Below are 24791 nucleotides of genomic sequence, written 5' to 3' on the forward strand. Positions count from 1 at the left end.
TCTATCTATCTATCTATCTATCTATCTATCTATCTATCTATCTATCTGCTACCTGTCTGTCTCTGTCTGTCTGTCTGTCTGTCTGTCTGTCTGTCTACCTATTTGCGTGTGTATGTGTGGATCATATATGTGCATGTGTCCACATATGAACACAGCACAGAAGTGGAATTCAAAGGCCACTTCCGGTGTCAGCTCTGGCCTTTTACCTTGATGTTTCAATACAGTGTCTCACACAGTATTCCCACAGCTGCTTATACCAACTACATGGCTTCCAGCTATCCTCCTGTCTCAAGCCCCCATGAGTTTATGGCAACACATTACCCACCAAGCCATCTCTCTTCCCATTAAATTTGACTTTTAAAAACTTTTATTTTTTTTTTAATTAAACCTCTCTAGAAAATGACAGTGAAAATTTAGAAAGTCATTTTATTTTAGAAAGTTACTTTAGAAATTGTTGTTTTAGTGACTCATTCAAAAATTAACTGATGTTAAATTTTACAAAATAAATAACTATAAAATACATACAAATTAAAGCATTAACCAAAAGACATCGTTCAGGGGTAAAGCACTAGATAAGGCATGTATCAGCGCCTGAGTTCAATCTCTAATACTGAAATAGTGATATTTAGGGTATTATTATATAATGTGTTGTATAACAATGTGTATGCTACATAGAAATACTATAACATTTAGATACTATTCCATGCGGATAATTACCTGCAATAAATTTCATGAATTTAATTTGTTTAAATATGAGAAAATTTAACATGTTCACACTCATGTTAATTCAAAAACACTTGATTAATAACAATCTCGTTTCAAACATCTATAGTCACTTATGAATATTTTGAACTTATTTATAAAGCTGAATTAATTAGAAATGTGTGCTTCCCTGTTCTTCATATTTAATAAATCTTCAATATTTGATTCATCTCACCGAAAGGATCGCGAATTTCAATCACTGGAGAAGGGCCACTCAGGGACACAGTAACTTCTTTGAGGCTGGGATCAAAAGGAATTTTCCAAGTATTTACAGCGTGTTCCAAATGATCAGTGGATAAGAGGTGAACCTTGGAGGCCTGAACGGCTTCTTCCACCCACTTCAACACCTAAAGAAGGAAAAGAAACTTGTGAGTGGCTCCTGAGACATTTGGGGGTTTCCTCATTTCCAGTTCAGGGCCTGTCTCAGTAAAGCCCTAATTCTGAGGCTCTTCCTGTGGTGATGTGACGCTTAGCTCATCCTCTGTGTGCTGTAGGCTCACATGAAAATGCTGGTTTAACCTGCTCCAATTCCAAATTTTCTATCTTAGATGAGGATTAACAATTAAACTTCAGGGTTAAATGCCATGAGATGAACCCAAAGAGGCATTAAAATAATCTTCTACATGTGAAGAAAAAATAGAAAGAATCTGTTTTTTAAAACGTTCATTCTCGATTTTACTCATTCTAGACGCATTTTTTAAAAAACTAAAGGATTACCAAGTGGAATTTGGACAGGCTTAATATTTTAAATGGTATTAACAAAGTCTTGGTAGGTTGTATTATTTTACTTTTGGAAAAATAGTTTCAGTCTCAACAAGATAGCCTGTTTGTGTGTGTGTGTGTGTGTGTGTGTGTGTGTGTGTGTGTGTGTGTGTGATAAAATGAATAAATACCCCCCCAAATAATGGGAAAGGCAACAAAAAAATGAATAAAAACAAGCAAAGAAACAAACAAAAATTAGCAAAATATTCTAGCTTCAAATCAACTCAAGGAAACAGAACAATAGTCCTTAAGGATATATTACAAAATTAAATCCTATAAAGGTGTAAACACAGCAAGCATCTGCTTCATGTAATTTTACAACAAATGTAATTCCTCCTTTAGACAAATGGTGCATGTTTAGCTAAATAGCAATGAATTGATAACTCTTAGTCTTGGTCACATTTATGTCACCATCCATAGGCCCCTTTACTTCTTAGCTTCACCTCATAATGAGGCACAAGATCCTAAACAGAACTGACTCCTAAGCAAAAATTAAATTTTAAAATATTTTAAATGTTTTATTAAAATATTAAAAATTCAAAGAAATATTAAATTACAGTGCAAGCAAGCACAAGCTAAGTAACCAAGCAACAAATACTGAACACTTTATATTTTCTATTAAAACGTCCTTTTCATTTTCTTTTGTTTTTTCTCCTAAAGAGTGGAAAAGGGGAAGACATATCAGTATAGTTAGCACTGTGAGACACTTATATTAACTCTAACAATAAATGTGTGTTCTTTAAAGTTCTCTCCCAGGTACTTTGTATTGATGGACATATGGTTGTTTATTTAGTAACAGCTTTTCTGCACTGGCATCTACTGAAGTTTTTGCTTTTATTATATAGCATTTATTCTTTATACATACTCCTGGCATTGCTTCAGGGCTAAAGATCACATATATTTCTCTGTGTATCTATATCCAGGTGGCATGGGATATAAATACTAAAGGCAGCCTGTGTATTAATGGTAAAGAGATTGGTTGTAATAATGACAAAAATCATGTCTTCTGTTTGTTTGCTTATTGATATAATGTCTCAGGTATACCCGCTGGCATTGAACACACTATAGAATTAAGGCTAGCCATAACCCCTGGTCAGCTTCCACTTGCAAAATGATTGAACTATAGACATATTACCACTACTACAGGCTTCTTAAGGAAGAGAATGCAAGAGGAAACCACGAACGCTTGTTGAAATATGGAACCACCACTCCCACATAACTGACACTAAAATAATATTAGTTTGTTCTTCCCTGTGGTGGTTTGAATAGGTATGGCCACATAGACTCATGTGTCTGAATGCTTAGCCATAGGGAGTGGCACTATCAAGGGAGGCCTTTGAGGTCTCATATATGTTCAGGCCACACCCAGTGACATCGTCCAGTTCTGCTGCCTGCAGATCAACTCTCACCTCCTCCAGCACCACGTCTGCCTGCACACTGCCATGCTTCCCACCGTGATGATAGTGACTGAACCTCTGACACTGTAAGCCAGCCTCAATTAGATGTTTTCCTTTATAAGATTTGCCTGGTCATGGTGTCTCATCACAGCAATAGAAACCTTTAAACACTCCTCCAAATAAATATTCCTTTCTGGTTATATGTGTCAATAAAAAAATGTCATAGACAGATTAAAAACAATCTATAAAAGACAAGTACTTTTTGTAAATAAGGGAAAGGGCAAATTCATAGTAGGCAGCAAAGAGGTTATGAACAGATGTACAAGAATATGACAGACAGGCAGCAGACAGGAGTGACTGGCTCCATCTAGAAGTGTTCAGATAAATGATAAGCTGAAGCATCCAAAGCAGCGCACACCAGGGATGCTGCATCTCCATGGTTATTGCAGCACTGCTCACTGTAACCAAGATGAATGGAGAAAAAAAATGTGGCACTCAGACCTAAGGAAGTTTTTAAAAAACAAATACAATTGTACCATGTGCAAGAAAATGGGTGGAAGTGGGAGATTATTGTGTAAAGAAAAATCAGCCTAACTCGAAGAGAAATATCACATGCTTCCATATCTGCTAGCTAGTTTTATGTATGCACGTATAACACACACATACACACACACACACACACATACACACAAAACTTAAAATGGACTACGCAGGTAGTAAATGTGTCTAACAATATGTGGAAATGGGAAGAAAGGATAATGAATAAAGGAAAGACAATTGAAAGACAACTATTGCATGTTTTCTTCATATCTAGATTCCAGATTTAAATATACACACATTCATGCATATATGACACAAAAGCAGAAAGGCATCTGTAAGAGGCATAGGAAGGGAACAGCGGGTGAGGAAATGAGAGAAACAGTAGGATACTGAGAGAGGAAAGATGACTGAGGTACAATTTTGTGTATGTATGTGTGTGTACTTCTCTGTGACAGATACATGGTTTATTTACTAAATATTGCCTTTATGAATGCACACACATGGCCGGGCGGTGGTGGCGCACGCCTTTAATCCCAGCACTTGGGCTGCAGAGGCAGACAGATTTCTGAGTTTGAGGCCAGCCTGGTCTATAGAGTGAGTTCCAGGACAGCCAGGACTACACAGTGAAACCCTGTCTCGAAAAACCAAAAAAAAAAAAAAAAGAAAGAAAGAATGCACACACACACATACATGTACATAGATGATAGATAGATAGATGATAGATAGATAGATAGATAGATAGATAGATAGATAGATAGATAGATAATCATGGAAACCATTAAGTTGTGCACTTAATAAAAATGTAAAAGAAGAATAACATTGGAAGTATCTCATAAATATGGTTTCATAAGCCAGGCTGAGACCTTTGGAATTCTTCACAAAGCTTTTCTTGAAAATTACTAACATTCTTAAAGAGTGAAAGTGATGTATTTCAAAGAAAACTGTCATGCTATCATGAACAAGTTCAAAAGAACATGTGTTTCATAAATCAAGTGATAGATATATTTCCTTCAAGTTTAACCTTATAAAGCACCTGGATTTTCCATATATATACTAACACAACTTTTGCAAAGAAGCAGGTGCTGTTATTTGAAGAGTTTTTAGTAATCTTTCATGATTGAATATGAAAGCATGACTGGCCCTTCTCATCAAATCTCCCCACATGACAGCAGGAACCAGGCCAACTGTAACTAATATTTGACATCTCTAGAACATATGAAGTAATAATCAGCGTTGACATTTTTATGAAAACGGCTTTAAAGATTTGCTTTGTTTCCAGAAAACACAAAGGACTAATTTAGTATCTGAGAAAGCAATCAATAAACTTAGGCAATAATAAAAACTTATTTACAGTCTGAGAAGGGAAGAGGAAAGAAGAGAAACTAAGAAAACCAACAGAATATCTATTCTTCAGGAAAACTCAGCATGACCATGACTGGTTCTCAGTAAAAGGTGGGTCAGGCTTAGGAAGTAAGTACCAAAAACAGTCCATCGCATCTATCAGGGACACAGGAAAAGGAAGGAAGTCACATACAGTGTGTGGAGGTGACAAGTTAGTACAGCCTCTATAGACATCAGTACAGGAATTCTTTTAGGATTTTAATCCTAAGAAATAAAACCACCATATGATCTAGCTACCATATGACTCATTCTAGGTATATAAATAAATCCAAATAAGAATAAATCCAAATAAGAATTTCCCAAGGATTCCTGGACATCAGTGCTCATTACAGCCCCACTCACCGTTACTGTATTATATGACTGACCCACTCTAGGTGTATATCTGAAATAAATTTAAGTAAGCATATCACAGGGATTCCTGGACTTCTATGCTTATTCCAGCTCTGTTCACCATTACTATACTAAATAGCGAGCCTATGCACCATCGACAGATGAATGGATGAAGACAGTGTGGCACTCATACACACTGTAATCTCCTCCAGCTTGGAAAAAAAGGGGGAAGTTAAAACATTGACAGGGAAATGAGTGGAATTGGAGATCATTGAACCAAATGAAACAAGCTGGATTGCTAAAGATAAATATGACACTTTTCTTATTGATGCATAGAATCCAGACTTTAAAAGAAGGAGTCTGCAAGACATGAAACTAAAAGGGATGCTATCTGGGTGGGCGGAAGGACTCCAATGGGAGGGTGAAGCAAGAGAGGATAGGAAGGGAAATGAGATATGAGTGTCATATGCAAAATATGTTCCCATAAGACATTTGAGCAGAAACATCGCCCTTGAGGAGAAAGGACTTTTGGGAAGAGAATACAGACACAAGATGGCGTTAGGATGGTGAATATGAGACACTGTCAGAATAAAAACTCCTTATTTTATACCCCAATTGGAAGATATTTTTAAGGGAGTACAAAACAAAAAAAGAAGCACCCAACATCTCCAGGTTAGTAATGAAGTGATTCTGTTAAGTAGAAGCATAATGAATTTATTTTCATGCATATCCTTCAGTAAGTTGACAATTTATCTCTGTGTTGCTTCCACAAATGCATCTAGCCTTCAAATACAATGTAGCAAAGTTATACATTACTGGAAACCTATCCAAGTCCTAAGCATTCTTGAGAAAATGACGGCCTTCCTAAAAGCAGATGCATTTTCCTAGGGCAAGTGTGTTCCGATGCTGTAGAACATAAGCTGGTGTTAGACACATTTAATATCACTTTCAATTCATCAACACAACATTTATGGGGTTTTCACAAAGAGATTATCCTGTATCATAACAATACTTCTTGGGAAAGACATAGTGCAGACTCTACCAGGAGCCTCAGATCACTCTGTTATCCACTACTAAGAAAAGTCTAATTGAAAACAGATGCAGCTCAAGTTAGGAGAAAATACAGATACTATCAACATGTGAACAAAAACGTATCAATGCAAGCTACAGAATGCTCCCTGAGGTTTCTGGCTTCTTGAGTTGCCAGATATAAAGGGAAAACATCACTAATTGTCTGACTATGGGGAACATTCTCATGAGGTTGGGAATGATCTATTATAATGACAAAAGGAATGAAATAGAATGAAGTGAGTCTTTGGGTTGTGTGTTGCTATCAACACAGTACGTTTTCAAACCACTAGGGAACCATTGATAGCACTTTAAAGGTTTTAATGTAGAAGTTGTTCTCTAGTTATTCCTAGCAGTTTATATGTACAATGGGCCTTGGAGACAGACCGAGGAATCCAGCTCCTTAATTTGATAGATGAGAAAAATCATATCTGTAGTGAGTTCTTGCATTGTTTTAATCTGCCCAGACTTATTCTGGCTCAACGAGCCACATTTGTTACTTAAACTCCTTGCGTTCATGAAGACACTAATGCAGTTCAAAGATTTTACAGCCTATAGCATGACTGATACTTATGACTAAGTGCACACATTTATCTAATTCTGGAACAAGGCACTGATGTTTGAAAGTGTTGTTACGTTTGATGAAATATGAAAGGGAAATTTGAGCACGTATTAATAACCAGAACCTGAGTGGTTTTGTTCAGAACATGGTCTAGTTTGATGTTTTGAAACTCTGATAAAACATTAATAAGAGACAGCGTATTGGAGGAAAGCATCTGTTGGGCTTATACTTCCAAGTCTCGTCCCATCATGGAATGAAGTTAGAATAGGAACTCAAAGGCAGTGATGTGGAGGAATGCTGCTTGCTAACCCACTCACTTCACTCCCGTGCTTACCTTGCTGGTGTTGTCCACAGTGATCCGGACATTCTCGAATCAATTAGTAATTGACATAATCCCTAACAGACATGTTCACCAGCCAATCTGCTCTAGGAAATCCCTGGAGACTTATGAACACTTTGTGATGGACCACTACTTAGCAGCAGGTGTATCTACCACGCTGATTACATGCAGACGCTCCCAAGAGCTTTCCACTGATTTGCACAAAAGCCCTGGCACAGGACTTCCATGCACAATTATCTCTAATTTAGAGATGAGTAAGAGTGATTATCTATGCCAAAGTTTTTAAGTCACAAAATTAGTAACAAAGCAACAAGTGCTTTTTGGTCCCAATGTTCTTATCCTCCCTATCCTGTTTTTAAAACAGCAATTCTCGATTCTAAAACATTTATTTTGTTAAACCGATGTACTACAGTGATGGTGAGCTTCACTGACCCTCCTCCAACCTGGCTAAGAGAGATAGGCTTTTCTAGACCATCAGGAGAATCCTTTAGTCTGGGTTCAAGGTCATTATTGCCTTGTATTATAACGTGAAGCCCACAATTCCAAATTTTCTTCAAAGCCCCTAAACAGCCAATGAACATCCATGTGATAATTAGATGCATCAAAATGACAATCAGAAAGAGATGCCTAAAGCGAAGTTAGAGGGACTGAGGTCATATCTAAAATTTAAGGCCATCAAGTCCTGCTTGCATTCCACTCCACCAGGGTGTATGTCATCCTCTGTACATACCCTTTAGAGAGCATTTAATAATGGCTCAGAACTGAACTCTGGAATACAATTCCTTTTATTCTGACCCTAGAAACTTTCTGGTTATGATTTATCCTGCATGTGCATATGCCCGTAGACAGCTAATTCACTGCTCATGTCCCGTCTCCAAGAACGCTAAGGCTGATTACTTAAGTTGGATCAAAATGTCCAGATGCACGCTAAGGAGATCACTGTAGATGAGTGATAGATGCTCAGGCTTTATACAACACTGCTCAGAGTTTGGTTAATTTGTGCCTGCTTCTAAGGATGTGTTCATTGAAAGTGCTGAAAGGAGCTAATGTCACAGTTTAAGACCTTACTGAGTCAATCAAAACATGTCACAGCTTCAGATCTTACAGATAATAACCAGCCATATCACCCTTCATGTGTTGAGTTCCTACTAACAATAGAAAAATTTACAATGAGCTTTACCACAGTAAATGCCGTGAACAAGCACCTTTGCCGATTCAGTACAAATGATGTTATATTTCTTTGCTTCTCTGTCTTTCTGTCACACACACACACACACACACACACACCCTCACAGAGAGAGGGGAAGTAAAAAAGTTTCATGGTTCTTTTAAATTCTTATCCAGTTCACATAGGTTAGAGGAGATTATTATTAGTTCCAAAGGACTGATGTTTAGCTTTAATTCAATTTGACATAATCTAGGTTGATCTGGAAAAGGTGTCTCAATGAAACCTTGACTGTGTAGATCAGGTTGGCCTCTGGGCACATCTGTGGGATGACTAATTGTCTTGATTGCATTTTGATTAGGGAAGACTGTGTAAGAGTGGAGTAGATGAACTAGGAGGTGAACATACATGCCAACATTTCTCTCTGCTGTTGCCTATGGATGCGACTACGATTGTTCTAAGTCCATGAAACTTCCACTTTCTTCCCAAAGTTGCTATTCGTCAGGGACTTTTATCTCAGCAACAGTAATGAAGAGAAGACAAAGGCATTGAAAACGCTACACCAATTCATACAAGAAGGCTCATACAAGAACTCAGAATGGATGCTTCACTTGGGGGAATTTCGTGATGCTTGAGTTATATTCTCCATAAAGTTCTTTTTATTTTAAAGAAATGTGGACTCAGTGGGAACTCTCAAGCTCACTTCAACTCAGTGAGTACCTAACTCTTCTGTAAAGTCACCATGCTTCCTGCATGAACAAACCACATTAACATGCAGCAGCTGACAAAACAGAAGTGCACTTCAGACATGCTTGGAGAATGAAGTCATCCCCACTAGTTATTTTAAACTATCGCAGTATATTTCACTAATTTATCTTCATAAAATTCTTGTGTCATAGTTTTTGCAAGTTAGAGATGATAAAAGAAACTCAGCTTGCCAGAAAAATACAGTTTATTTAAAATAATAAAATGCAGAAGATTGACTTTATCATATATTTTTTTTGCCATTGAATCATTTTGTTTAGAATAGGCCGAGTTCAGCCATCCCATTTTCACTTTTACCTTTTTTTAAAAAAAAAAAGAAAGTGATTTTAAGTACATAATTAGATACATATGCATACAGACAGGTGTGTGTTTGTGTGTGTTCATACAATATACATGTAATAATTAGGCTCTCATTACTGGATACCCTAAAATACCCTAAAAGCAGGAAGAAATCCAGACTCTCTATAAATCATAAATTATTTAAAGAAATAAATATCCAGGCTCTTTATGAGCAATAAAACAACACTTAGAGAGGATGCTTGAGGATTACAGAAGCTACTGATTCTATGCCCAGGCTGTTTCTCTCTTTCTATTTCACGTTTATTCATCTACACATCTACACACACACACACACACACACACACACAAAGAGAGAGAGAGAGAGAGAGAGAGAGAGAGAGAGGCGCCATGTTAATATGGAATTATTAACTAGGATCCCATGCATAACTTCAGAGGCTGAAATTATATGCAGAATTGTACATACATGTGAACATGGAACACAGGAAGGTAGTTTAGAATTTTAACCAGGGAGATAGGAAGGGATGTTTAAGAATAATACAGATGTATATCTTTTTTCTAGAGCCATGTGTGTTTTACATAACCAAACTTGACTTTTTATTGTAAAAGTATCTAAATACCTTACATAGAATAGGTAAGTACGTTGTGAAATTTCTTGGCAGTGGTACGAAATCTGCTTCTTGAATTAGAAAGGAAGTTCAACTGATTAAATCTAATGGAAAGGGAAATTCATTCTTTAGAAGATGATGCAAATGCAATGACCTCAAAAGACTAATCATGTTACTGAGGGATCAAGTTATTGATTTTAGAATCTAAATCATAAATGACTTATTTTTTATGGCTACCCCTTAAATAGCACTTACATACTAAGCTCCATTCTCAGAAAGTGATACATTGTAACTCAGTAACATTTATGCCCTGTAAGTTTGGTAGTCACATTTTCAGTAATATATTTCCAATATAATTTGAAAACAACACAGAAATTCTACGCATATGACTGAAATTCTCTGCATACAACTGCTGTAACATTATAGGATAAATGTAGTTTCCTGTATGTCTATTATGTTTCATTTCTACCATTAAAAGAAACTTTAGATTCTACTAGAAAAATAAGCAAATGAAGGAAAGAAAGAGAATGAAAGAACAAAAACCAAATTATTCTATTTTAACCTAGAAAGGATCAATCTTAGAAATTTAAAGGTGACAACAAAATTTTTAGCATAATCTTTATTATATAGTTTTCCAGTTTTCTCTACTTAAGATGTAAATTCAGTTTGCTCTGATGTGTTTCCTGAGGCTAGAAAAAAACAGAGGAAATTATTTAGGTACTTTAAAATTTTAATAATGACTGATTAACTCAAATTTACAATGGAAGTACTCTTATTAATGAGATGGGAAAATCTCATTAGTCAATAGACTACAATTCTTTCATCATTAATTAAGACCATACAATGTAAAGAGACCCTATTCTGTTGGTTGAGGCTCCCAGATATTAGGCAGAGCCTGATTGGCACTGTAAACATTTGCTTTAATGACTTAATTGTTTCCAAGTTTCCAGGTTGATGTGCATGCACTCTAACTGACATATTCTTTGAATTATTTTCATATATACAAGTCACTGTTTTGCAGATACTTCACATAAAAAAATACTTTAATATGTCCCTGTTCTGATGTGTGTTGATTTTAAAGAGAAGTTGTTAAAATCTCATGATCTCTATGTATCTAATTACATTTTAATAGTTGTTTTAAGTAATAAATGATAAAGGATTAAGATAAAATAACTCCCTAATTTTTGGCTATTGATTTTTTTGTTGTAAATGGTAAATTAGTTCACTCTTATTTATAACTGAAAAACTAAAATACCCCAAATACAAAATTAACATTCTTATCTGTCAGTGTCAGAGATAGGTAAGAAATGAAATGCCACCTTGTATTCCAAAAATAGGCAAGTTAATAAATAAATCCCTAATCTTGAAAATTCTAAATGAGCCCCTAAGAATGAATAACTTCCTCAAAGCCAAGGACTTTTAGGGTATCTACAGTCAGATGCTATCCAGCAGAGTATCAAATAGATGTGCAATGTGAATAGTTGGAGGACTTTAAAGGTCCAGCTTTTACTGGCTCTGTGAAGCATTGATAATAGAACAATGTGTGTTTCAGGCAGTCTAGGGAAGGAGCCCTCACTGCAGAGACCATCATCAGGAAACTCTATAGAGAATGAAAAAAAAACCCAACATCACACTGCTTTTAAAACTCTGGCACCAGGCACAGCAATCTCACTAACTCTTTCCAGATTCCCTCTAATCTTAGAAAGGACCTTCAATTCATGTAACAATCTAAATGTTATTGGTAACATTAGCACTACCATAGGTGATTACTCAGCGGCTGCCAAACATCTTTAGCAAATTACAGAAACTGTATTGCTTCCCACGTCTAAATCGTCATTTCAGAGAGAGCCATGGAAAACAACACCAGGAAACTTAGAAGTCCTAAGGGGGAAAGAGAAGGGAAGAGTAAGAATACACAGCCTGGATGTAAAGAAAAGTGATGGATCAAATTAGAAACCAGACCAATTGGCACGCAAAAATCTGTTCTATATGTATGAGCAGAAAGAAGTTTAGAACAACATGAAACAGAGGGAGGAGAACATTCTGAAGAGGCCTGGGAAAAGAGGAGAAAAAAAGAAAAACAAAGCATTCAAATCATTGCCTAGTAGCGACTTTAGAATAAACATTATTTCTGCTTGTTTTAAAAATAATTATCAGAGTGTATTAATAAGATAGAGTCATTCTAAACCTGTGCAAAATATACACAGGTGAAAAAGAATGCCTCTTGCTGCTTACAAATCTATAACCAATTACAGAATATGTATTAGCATATTTGACCTGAAGCTAGAGTAACATATTGTGGTGGTTAATCTTCACTGTCAACGTGACTGGATTTAGAAAATACCTCTAAGTATGTCTCTGAAGGTGATTCCAGATAGGTTTAATTAAGAAACCAAGACCTATTCTACCCATGGGCAGCACCATCCAATGGACTGGAATGTTGAGCTGAATAAAAAGAAAAAATGAGCCCCAACATCCATGGCAGTCTGCTTTCTGACTGCACATATAATGTGACCAAGTGCTTCAGATGATGCTGTGACTTCCCTGCCACATAGTGTTCCCTCAACTTGTGAACCAAAATACACCCTTCCTTCCGTAAGTTGTTTTTATTGATTATTTTGTCAAAGCCATGAGAAAAGTAACTAAAACATATATCCTTTCTAATTTGCTCTTAATTACTGATATTTGTGAGCAGTGGGCAATAATAGAGACCTTACTGAAAACAAGGTAGATAAGACAGTACAAATGTCTCACCAAATGTCTCCAATTCAGGGACAGGCCAGGAGTGTGTAGAACCAAAATTTAAGAGTAAATATAATAATAAGCATCCTAAATGAGAAAATAGCTTACAATAGTTTTTAATAGCTTACAAATATTGCACATTTTATAATGCCCACAAAGTGGTAGCCATTTTGATACTATTATCTCATGAACATCTGCCAGAAAAATATTTTCTCTGTATTTTTTTGGACGCATACTCTTTGGGTATCTATGAGGCAAAAAATGTAATTCTTTATATTTAAAAAATAAAAAAAAAATAAGTCAGCCTTTAATATTAACAATTTTAAAATTCATATCTGAAATGCACTGAAATATTAAAACTCATATGCATCTGAACTTGTCATTTGTAACATAGCTTTTAAAAATCTAATAAAAAAAAATTAGTCACCATTTTCTCAGTGCTGATGGATACAAGAGACATGCCGATAGAGACAGTGGCATTAATTAGCAACACTTTAAATGTTTTACTTTTGGAAATCTCTACCTCAGTCTTAAAAGTACAAGGTCTCACAATGATTCTGCTATCTTCTTCTGTGTGGTATGGAATGGTTCAGCTGCTTAGTGGCTGAGACGCTGTATGGTCATGGGGAAAATCAGGAAACAACTGAAGGATTAGAAAATACATTTCAGTCCCAGAGAGTGGTAAAGCTGGGTGTAAGATTGTCCGGAGGCTGTGGCAACCATTGCATAGACGTTTCTAGGTGTATGCCTCTTTTCTCACCTCTTACTATTAAGAGGTGAAACTGAGGCCTGAAGGGTTCCCCAGAGAGAAGTTCTTATTCAGAGGGAGAATTACAACGGTAAAGAGACATGCATCTAGTGATCTTTTTGTCAGCCTCTTATTTGGTAGGTCTATTAGATAAAATAGAGAAAAAGATGGAGATGTTAGCTTACCAGTTTTCGGTGGCCGGGGAGCTAAGAGAAAAGGGTTAAAAATGGGTTCTTTGTTAAGATGAATATCACAGAATCTCAAATCACGGAACATGTGAGAAGAACTGAGACGAAGACAAAGAAGGAGATAAAGACGGAAGATGGTGCATCTCAGGCTTTAACATGAATGTGTCAGAACTGAAGATCTTTAATTCTAGCTGCAGATATGGGTCTGCAGAGCTGTCCAGTGCAAGAACCATGAGACTCGGGCCTGATAGTCTGTGCCTTAACTACTTGAGTTAGGAAAAACTTAAAATATAGAACTCACAGCCTGTCTTGGGAGATGGTAGAACATGAGGGCAGAGGGATCAATGTCAATGCCATGGAAACAGAGAAATTGAGTCATAGAATTACCAATTCCTTCTTGAGACAAAGGCTGGATATTCTGGGGACATAAGAAGTAAATCAGTCCCTAGTAGGACTGGCACATAGGAGCCACTAGGAACAGTTGACTATCAAGAACTGAGGTTCTCCATGAGTATTACAAACTGAAAGACAGCAGAAGAGAGGCAGACAAAATGGAGAAAACTGGGCATAAGATAAGACAGTGCTTCATAGCTACTTTACTGGGGTAGGTAGAACTGTATTCACAGCAGAGTTAATAAAGAGGCTGGTTCAACGAGAATCTTAGAATGAAGGTTTCAGCAACTCTTTTTTTTAAAGAATTACTTATTTATTTTATGTATGTGAGTACACTGTCGCTGTCTTCAGACACACCAGAAGAGGGCATTGGAACCCCGTTACATATGATTGTGAGCTACCACGTGGTTGCTGGGAATTGAACTCAGGACCTCTGGAAGAACAGTCAGTGCTCTTAACCACTGAGCCATCTCTCCAGCCTTCAGCAGCTCTTAATATGTCGTGTTTTCTGTGAGATTGGTGATACTGGTTGATCTGACTGACTTGGATAAACACATATATTGGATCCTGTATGCCAATCACATCCATAAAGCGCTAAATCAATCCTGCAGAAAGAGCAAGTCAGAAAAAAGAAAGAAAGAAGAAAGAAAGAAAAGAAAATTCCCTCCCAGCTTGTAGGTGAGTGTGGCAATATTTGTGTTAAGCCAGCTCAGCTAGGAAAGACAATAGCAGGAAGCTAAATGCTGTGCAGGGGACTATCCACAAGGCTTTCAATCCTGAGTAGTTCATAATGTATACCCATGATAAAACAATGCTGATAAAGAAGACCACACTTGACTGAGGGCTGACTGGGCAATGCTGCCCAGAGAGGGTATGATACAAAGTATAATGGGGTAGCATGCTCACCTCACTCACGCATAGGCTAAATGCTTTGGGGGCTGAGCCATACTAAGTAGTCCAACCCACCACCCCACTAGAACTATCAAGAATGGGAGATGTACAATAGCTCTGCGGCAGCCACGCCCTAAAATGGGGACATCAGATGGCTCATGGGAAATGTGTGGATCATGGAAATATAAGGAAGGAAGTGTCCTGCATGTATTTCACAGAATCTAATATTGCTCTTGATAAAACAATTGAGGAGTGATGAGACTTTTTATAGCACATTAGACTTTGCCGATGCTTCTTTTTCAGCATCCCCTTAGCACTCCAGAGACAGTACTGTGAGCAACTTTGTGATTTAAGGATTCTTTTTTAACAGTCCTTTCATAGGCTAAAAGCTACAGTTTGCTGTTTATGCATAGGGACTGCTAGTGTGCTAGAACCAGGACTCACTGAGACTCGGAATGCAAAATAAATTAGATAAAGTTCATTTTTCTGAAGTATGTTTAAATGAGAATATTAAAATATACTCAATATTGCCATTAGAAGACTGACTAAAGGCCATTAATTATAGTTTATATATTAATCAATACTTAGTCGACCAAGGAAAAAGGCAAAGCCTAGGTAGGTACTCCTCAGTGAGATACAATGGAGGGAAGTTCTTCCATGTGCTCATTCACAAAGAGACCCCTAACACGCGATTCATCGTTGATTTCTGAGAGCAGCACTTAAGAGTTCCCAACCACAACAGCAGTAGTTGGAAGTTCTCACGGTTCCACAAACCTGTTGCACTGTTCCCTTGGTTCATCTCCTGAGGCGTTGTCTTGTAAAACGTACATTGCAATAGAAAGGAATAAATCTTTATTATTCCTAAGCCATAATTAATTTTTATTGTAATTAGCCATACAGTCTGGACAAACTTTTGAAATTTATTAGACTGACATCACCCTCTTTGATTTTATAGCAATTAAAAAGTACAGCTTCAGGATTCTGTAAGAAAGCAAATGTCTTGGCCTAAACTTGAGTGAGACAAAATATTGGCAAGAAAAACGACCACGATGTTTCTTTCAGCAACCACAGGGGAGAGGAGTAGAATTAGAGGCTAATTATCTAATACTGTAAGTCCATAGAAGGTCTTGCAGCCTGCGAGAAATCAATCACAGCCATCAATGCATTAGAGACTTAGCATGCAGATTTCCAACCCTTTCAATTACATTCACAGTATTCACAACAAGCAGGAGTGGGATCCATTCAAATGTTTGATTTCTTGATTTATAAACCCTATAAACAACACCGGGGCTAACCCAAAGTCTGCAAAACCAGTAACTGAGATTACTCCAAAGCAGTAAAATATAAATTGAAGTATCCCCAATCTACAGGCATTAGCATAACTTAATCTACAACTCAAGAGTTAGATAACTCCAGGGACTAAATGGAAGGGTGAGTGGAGTTCACAAAAGCAGCAGGGATTCCAGCTAGATGTCAACAAGAAGGTATCACCAGAGACAGCCTAATCGCCAGTGTCAAGAAAAATCATTCATAGTGGCCATTGCTAATTGGATTCTACACTTTCTTGTGAATCTGCAGCTAAGTCTAAAAGGTTTATATTCCGTAATTGTCACCACATGCTGAAAGAATAAATCCACATTATTTCTGGTCATTTTTTCTGTATATACAATTTTTTAAAAAAGAAAACATCTGTGATTAAATTAAAACTAATGATCATGTGCACATTAGTCAGAATGACTGACTAAAGTACCAGACAGAAAACACCAAGACTAGTGTATAGCACTGCTTCTCAACCTTCTTGATGCTGAACCATTTACTACAGCTCCTCATGCTATGGTGACCCTCACCCATGCAATTATATTTGTTGCTACTTCATAACTGTAATTTTGCTACTGTCATGAATTGTAATGTTAATATCTGATATGCAGGGTATCAGATATGTGATTCCCCCCAAGGGAGTCAGTAGGTTGAGAACTGCTGTTGTAGATAAAGAACAGCAAAACTCACAGACAACTGACAGGATTGGAAACAGCTTTGGAAAAGTGAGGTGGCATCTTTTAGGAGTGAATAAATTAGACTCTTGCTTCCACTCATAGAGCTTTAACCAAGAGACGTTAGGATATACGTCTGACACGTGGCATGTCTTAGAATGCACAAGCAGAACACTTATAGTCAATCAAACTGGGAGCTACCCAAATGTACACCAACAGTGGAGAAACAAACAGTGGCATACATTCATATGATGGAGATGGAATAGTATACATCTCATAACTACACGGAAGATTGTAGAAAAACCCTCACAAATAGAATTTGGACACAAAAGCCAGACACTTAAAATGCATAGTTTGGGTGATTTCATTTATCCAAAGAGCAAAGCATACTAAATTAATTTATGTTTTTCAAACTTCAAAAGAGCAAAATAGTAATAAATCTATGTGACCAGAAGAGAGTATGAAGGTAGATTTCTGAGGTTTTGTTCATGCACTGTTTCAGAGTGCTGGTTCTTCAGGGAACTTTTAATTAATGTTATATGCAGGATGCCATGTGTGCTTTTCTGTGTGTATAGAATACTTCAACAAAAAGTTGGAAATAAAAGAAACAATGAAAATTCATAAAAGCACTCTCTGGGGATGGAGCAATAGATCAGCAGTTAAGCAGCAGTGACTGCTCGTCTCGATGTCTGGGTTTGACTCCCAGCATCCACATGGCTGCTAACAACTATTTGTAGCTCCAGTTTCAGAGGATCTGACACTTTCTCTGAGCACTGCACACAATGTGGTGCACAGACATAAATGCGGATGAAACACTCATGCACATGATTCTGTTTAAAGCATGCTTTCTAACCAAGTGTATCTAGTATGTTTACTCAATTTAATTTAACTGAAATAAAATTTACTAGTTTCAGTCAAGAAGCTGAATTATGCATGTGGCATAATAGGGTATTTAAAAGAAGAAAAATGAAAACAAAATATCTCCTTAGTAGTAAAATTTGCCATAATGCTATAAAACATATCATGCACTCCATTTTGAAATACTAAGAAACTACTAGAAATAACAGATAATAAATACAAACACTGCTTTTTCAACTCTTAAGTTACCACAAATAATATGATGTACTACCTTGACTTTACTGCCAATTAGAAAGGGAGACAGTTCCAAAGAAAGTTTGATATGCAAATCATAAGATAAATTTAGGAACTATTGTTTCTTTCTAAAATGTTGAGTATTTTTAACAGATGAGCAAGTGTGTAGAAATGGTTGGTCCCATAGATTGAATAGAAAAGGGTGAGACAGCAGGAGTACAGCAGGGAGGAGTCACGTGTCCTGAGGGGAAAAAGGTGATCCTTGAAGGTTAGAGTGAAAGAAATTAAAAGGTGGAAGGCAAGGTCCTTCCTGGTTAAGGAAGAGTTAGTGGTGGAAGTGTAGAGGCAGCATTGTACCACTCCTGTCCAGGCAGAGGAGAAAGACTAATTAGAGTAGGGAGAGAGTATTAGGAAATACCTGGAGATAGGTTTGGATGGCAAGGTGAGGAGAGATCATAGCTAAGTTGGAATTTCAAGAAAAAAAATTGGATATCATTCAGTTGGCTGTGAGGGTCCATTTTTAAGTCAGAGGAGAGGCATGGCCAAAGTAAAACGTGAGCGTGTTTATCTTCCTGGATACACAAGTGAAGAGTAGGAGAGAGAGAAATGATTGCTGAAATACAGGTGTGGCATGCTGTAGACTTGGGCTGGGGTGACATCAGGAGAGTTTATTAAACAAAATTCCCTTTTAAAATTTAAGACATTCTATGAATATATGTGAGAAATCAATCAGAACTATTAATGCATTAGAAATTTAGCATTTCAAACCCTTTCACTTGCAATGAGTATTCACAATGGCCAGGAGCAGGATTCAAATGTTTGATTTCTTGCTTTATAAACCTGATAAACAGTGCTGGTGCTAACTCAAAGTGTGCAAAAATAGTAACTAAGAGTACTCTAAAGCTGCTCTCTGCAAAATATAAGTGGAAGTATCCCCAATTCGCAGACATTAACATATTCTTGGGATACATTCCAGTTATATCTAACCATATTTGATTGACTAACTGCAAATTCCTAAAAACAAAACAACAACAAAAACATGATTTTTAAAAATAAGATTGGAAAATTGGAAATTTGAACATAATTTTCAAACATTTGAACATTCATTTTCAAGTATGAGATGAATAACTAGCATCAGCATTTCCAAAGGATATTCTGTCTCACTTTCCTCTTCTGGGTCCTTAATATAATGCTTAGAAACATCTAACCCACAGCACTGTTGAGTACTTATCTACATCTTGGGCATGCTGGATCTGTCCTTTATTTAGATATTCCTGAGAGGGTCTGAGAGGTGTAATTTAGGAAATAGTAGATAGGCACAGTATTCTACAGTAAAGTCATGTGGTGCAATCATGCTGATGGCTTCAGAAAGAGGAAAGAAAAAAACAAGTGGGGAAATTGGTATCCTAAAGAAACAATGGAATTAAAAAAAATAGTTAACAATAAAAGACCTACTATTTGTCTATGTAGCAAGATAATGTCAGAAAAAGATGGGACCATATGACGTGACTCTAGCCTCAGTGATGTTGGTGGCTATGGTTGTAAATGATGGTTGATAACTTTCAAATACTATTAATAATCATGGTATTTATAGCTCTTGTCTCTTCACGAGAAAACCATAGTTATTCCTGCTTGAATTGAGATGTTATCCCTCCTTTTCTATGTTCATTTTTAAAGACCATGTTTAGTTGTTCTGTATACTTAATTCCTAATTCCTTTCTAAAATGATGGCACTGCTGGAATTCCTCAGAATTTCCCTAGTTCTTATGACAAATGAGACAAAAGAGAAAATAAAAGCTAATTCAAGAATGAACTATAGTAGTGTGACATTATTATTCAGTTTCTCAACACTCTTAGATGATGGTTCTTCTGTTATTTATGATCCCTTTATTTTACCAATTTGAACATAATAATTTATAGTGTTTTCCCCTAATCAGTAACAGCCAGTCTCTAAGACACAAAGGTTACTTGATATTTTATATTTTTCAGAATGATGAATCTATGACAAGATAAAGTTCAACCACTCTGACTGCTACTGAAGTACCACATCCTTCTGTTTGTTTGTCTACCCAAGTCCTATGTAACACATTTTCTGCAAAATGCTTTTTGAAATGTCATAGAATTTGATTGATTAGCTTGGTAATATGCTGTAGATAGTTTCAAATCAGTTATGTCTCATGAGAATGCACAAAGTTTAGAATTATCCATCTACAAATAACTAAAATTACTAAGAAAAATACAGAAAACAATTATATTTTAGTTGATTCACCACAGGATCACTATGAGAGGGAGAGAGAGAGAGAGGGAGAGAGAGAGAGAGAGAGAGAGAGAGAGAGAGAGAGAGAGAGAGATCCAGAAGGCAATGTCTAGTCTTGAGATCATATAAATGAGGAGACAGAGGGCTTGAGTTGGGGAACACTGAAACAGGCACAATTTTAAGTGCAAACATAAGAGGAAGGAGCTAAGAAGACAAATATGTGCAGGTTTTGTACAGGAGGCCTCTCCTATATTTTCCTGAGTAATAATTTGTACATGCAAAAGCTGGATCTTTCTGTTGAGTTTATTTTGGAAACAACACCAGTAGATTAATTTCAATCTGTCTAATTTTACAGATTGAATTCATAAATGATTATTTGTCTAAATCAATGTAGTTGGTTTTATGTCTTATTTCAAACAGCTAATAAAAATTGAGGAAATCATACAAATTAAAATTAAAATCTAGAATGCCAGAGTGAACAAATCTATTCTTGTTACATTAGTCCTACAGGAAAATATTTGAACTTGTGACATTTATCTCCTAAAGAAGAGAAGAAAGTAAACTCAATTTCTCAGCAAATCAGATTGATCTTGTTCCCCTGTCTTTGTCTCCTCACCATTTCTGTTCATAACTATGTGCATGAGACAGTGCTACTTTGTACTTTTATACTTTGTATAAAAACTACTCTACACAGCTAGTGGATCTGCAGAGATGGTGCTACTTTGTATAAAACTGATCTCTACTAGTTGATCTGCTGTCTTTCTCACATTAGGATATCAGATTGTATCAATGTCATACCACTAACCAGTGACTCCTTTGTTGGCAGATATTTGTTACAGTACCTGAAGTAACCCTTTGTAGTAAATGTCTAATTGCTGTGTGATGTCTCTAAGTACTGTTCATTATCTTCTTAGGATACGTAAGGAATCTTCAGGCCAAGAGAAAAGTATATCCGGTAGTAGAAATAGTCTTAAAAACTAAACTTCAAAGCCAGGCGGGATGGCTAAAATCCCAGCATTCAGAAGACAAAGGCAGAGTTTTCAACGAATCTCATCTACATAGTGAGTTCAAGGCCGACCAGAGCCACATAGTGAGAAACTGCCTGAAAAAATCAAATTGAAGTTCAGTGTATTCAAAAGATAGTATTATCTGATGAACAGGCAGAATCAAATAAATCTATTCATATTCCAGAAGGTTCCCAGAGATCCCATTTTAAAAAAAAAAGTTCAGATGCATGGTAGAAAGCAATGCTGCAACCCTTTAATCAGCTCCTCATGTTATAGTGACCCCAACCCTAATATTATTTTGGTACTACTTCATAACTATGTTTTGCTACTGTTATGAAATGTTATGTAAATATCTTCTATGCAGGATATCTGACATGTGACCCCAGAAGCTAGATTCTAGGTCATTCTTAGGCCTAAAGTTAGCATCCTAATTAATACTCTACATACTATCCTTGGGTATAAGGCACCTCAACACACAAAACAACAATCTCCAAGGCAAGTCCTTCCATTCAACAACAGGCACTTTGTGGTACTCGTGGTCACAAATTTCATTCCAGTTTGTCTGAATGCAAATTTTGAACTTCATTGCCCTCTCTCCTTTCTTTAATCACTCAGCCGATTGATATTAAGTATTCTCAGATCTATTAAACATCTGGCTTTCCAGCAGGCAAAGCAATATTTAATACAAGCGATTTTTTTTTTTACTAAGTAGGAAATAGCAGTGGGGAGTGGAGAAAGGATGGAGCTGTTTGGAGGCAGAACGTCATAGTATTGATGTTCAGGGTAGGAGAGTTTCACTAAGAAGAACCGCTCACAAGGTCACATTTTGCAGGCGAAACGCAAGACTGCCATGAGAGCCTTGGAACACATGAGCACAGCAATTTGGACTTGGGTACAAGTCAAAGATTACGGAATTAGTAAGTCTGTGAGGAGAGAGGGAGGCCGCACTGCTCAGAAAGTCTGGTGAACAGAAGCAAAAGCAGACGGGAGAATTGAGTTCGTGGTTTCTGCTTAGTGGAAATGTTTTCAATAATTTTCAATTTTCAAACGACACTCATTTCAAACATATAGAATAAAAACATGTAAAAGGAACTAGAGACATGGCTCAGTTTTAAAGTGCAAGCTGTGTAAGGATAAGGACCCCAGCACCTATACAAAAGCCACGGGTAGTCACCGTATCTACAGCCTCAAGTGAATAAGGTATAGATTCCATCTCAAAAAAGTAAGGGAAACAGCAGTGGAGGGCAACAACACTGATGTCCATCTCAGGGCTCCACATTCACACATAGGTGTGCCTACACACACACACACACACACACACACACACGAACATGTACCATAGAGAAACAGGAAAGATCACATTTTATACATATATTCAAGACAGAGTTTCTCTGTGTAGCCCTGGCTGTCCTGGAACTCAGTTTGCAAACCAGGCTGGCTTCGAACTCACAGAGATCTGCCTGTCTCTGCTTTCTGACAATTTGCATTAAAGACATGTGTCTACAACACCCAACCATAATTTTTAAATCATACTCTCAAGTGATTGTCAGCTAAGTATATATGTATATAATGTTTACAGATTTTAAGAAATATGCTTATGAAATATTCACCTATGAATATTAGGTGAATTTCAAATGCAGCCTTAATAGATACATAGTTTTAATAAATATTACTTGAATTGAATTGAATTGAATTGAATTACTTGAATGAATTGCATTCATTATTATTTAAGTATATTTTAATAATTGTCATATTACCAAGTTAATTAGTAGTGTAATAAATATAATTAAAAGGACTTTTCACAAATATTGTCACTAATTTCTAAAGACTTTCTTGTTGGGAGCCGACTCTTAGCCGAAAGTGGCTATCATCTTTACAGCCATCTTGAGCCATATACCCTGACAAGAGACTTGTTTCAACAGCCTGCAATAGCTGAGCGCACTCTGATAAACATCTTGTTACACTGTTTAGTGCCCCCAGCTGCCAGGTGCTCCTGGTATCCATGGCTACAAGGCACGTGACGTAGTGGCTTCAGTTGAGATTGTCCACGAGGGCAAGTCACGTGGTAAAGGGTATAAATACCCGGATTTCCTTTCTATTGAGGAGTGAGGAGTAGGAGTAGAAAGTAGGAGTGAGGAGTAGGAGGTAGAAAGTAGGAGGTAGTAAGTAGTAGGAAGTAGAGGAAGGAGTGAGAAAGTGAGAGGTGTCAGGAGACTGAAGGAGTGAGAATATAGTAAGAAGAGAGGAGAATAAAGAAGAGACTTGAAGAGACGCCACCGGACTCTGTCTTGTATCTATCTTTTGCGTCTCTCGCCCTTTTTCCCCTTCCTCCGTCCCCACTCTCTCTCTTGCTAGACCCTGACCTGCCGACCGGAGCAGCAGAACCGGCCGGCCTTTACAAAGTAACAGAACCTGACGGCCGTTACAAAAGAAACGGCAGTTACACTTTCTTATTTCTCAGATTACATATGTTTAAACTATAAGTCATTTAACCAATCCATATATCTTTTTTCTAACTTCATAACAAGAAACATGAAATGATCCAAAGACATTTTAATGTGAATCAACCATGTCTACTTAAAATCACAAGAGCTTTCTGTTATTTTTATTTTCCTTCCTTCCTTCATTACCAAGCTTATTTAAGTAATACGCTATATGATTTTGATGTGCATTGATTGATCTACCGCAGGAAAGAGAAAAGCCAATTTGTAATTTTTACCACAAAGCCAAATCATTGCCCAAATATTCCATAATTCATACCCTCTCTCAGGGATTTCCTATCATAATCCTCTGACCGTCGGTTCATGCTAGGCATGCATAAGGGACCTGGAGCATAAATGAAGCATGGGCTCATTCTCTTAGTTTAGCCTAGAAGACAGGGAAATCCCTCAAACCAAACGTTCCTTAGTTGACTCATTAACCCTTTCATCACCTCTTTACTATTGAAAAAATGAGAAGCAAAATTAGATTATCCTTGGTGGACATTTTTCATTTATATTTATTTGTTTATATTAATATTTATATATTACTACTTCATTAAATAAACCTCGGGGTTCCAAGCTTCTTGTTGTTTCATGTTTCTCTGAGTTTTTAAAAGGTAATCTTGAGATATTTTTTCACCCCTAAAACTGTTCTAGAAAAAACACATTTTGTACCTTGTGGTGCCCAAAAGGCATTAAACTGATAGAAGTATTTCTGTCAAAGACATAAACCATAGGCATAATGTTTATCTAGCTCATTTAGTTTAAGTTAAAGCTTTTTATTGACAATGTACAGTGGAGCTGCTGACGAGATAACAAAAAGTTAGATTCGATGTCTTTTCTCTGCCTAGAAATTGACAAGAGCTCCTCATTCTCTTAGGTTAGATCACTCCGTTTTCATTAGCTTTTGTTATTAAAGAAGAAACACTACAAACATCTCCCCAACCACATACCATAAGGCGTTCTGGAGGAGAAAAAGTCTGGCTTTTAAATATGCCTCGCTGT

General features: G+C 36.8%; 1 protein-coding gene across 1 annotated transcript in view; it reads right to left on the reverse strand.

Annotated features, from left to right (window-relative positions):
* The window catches only part of Hmcn1 (hemicentin 1), a 402633-nt gene that overhangs the window by 252725 nt on the left and 125117 nt on the right, over positions 1–24791 (reverse strand). The window contains exon 5 of the mRNA XM_028775780.1: positions 938–1109. Coding sequence (XP_028631613.1) covers positions 938–1109 — 172 coding nt within the window. The remainder of the gene's footprint in view (positions 1–937; positions 1110–24791) is intronic.

This window comes from Grammomys surdaster, unplaced genomic scaffold, assembly GCF_004785775.1.
Source record: "Grammomys surdaster isolate TR1022 unplaced genomic scaffold, NIH_TR_1.0 259, whole genome shotgun sequence".
In the NCBI taxonomy this organism is placed as follows: Eukaryota; Metazoa; Chordata; class Mammalia; order Rodentia; family Muridae; genus Grammomys; species Grammomys surdaster.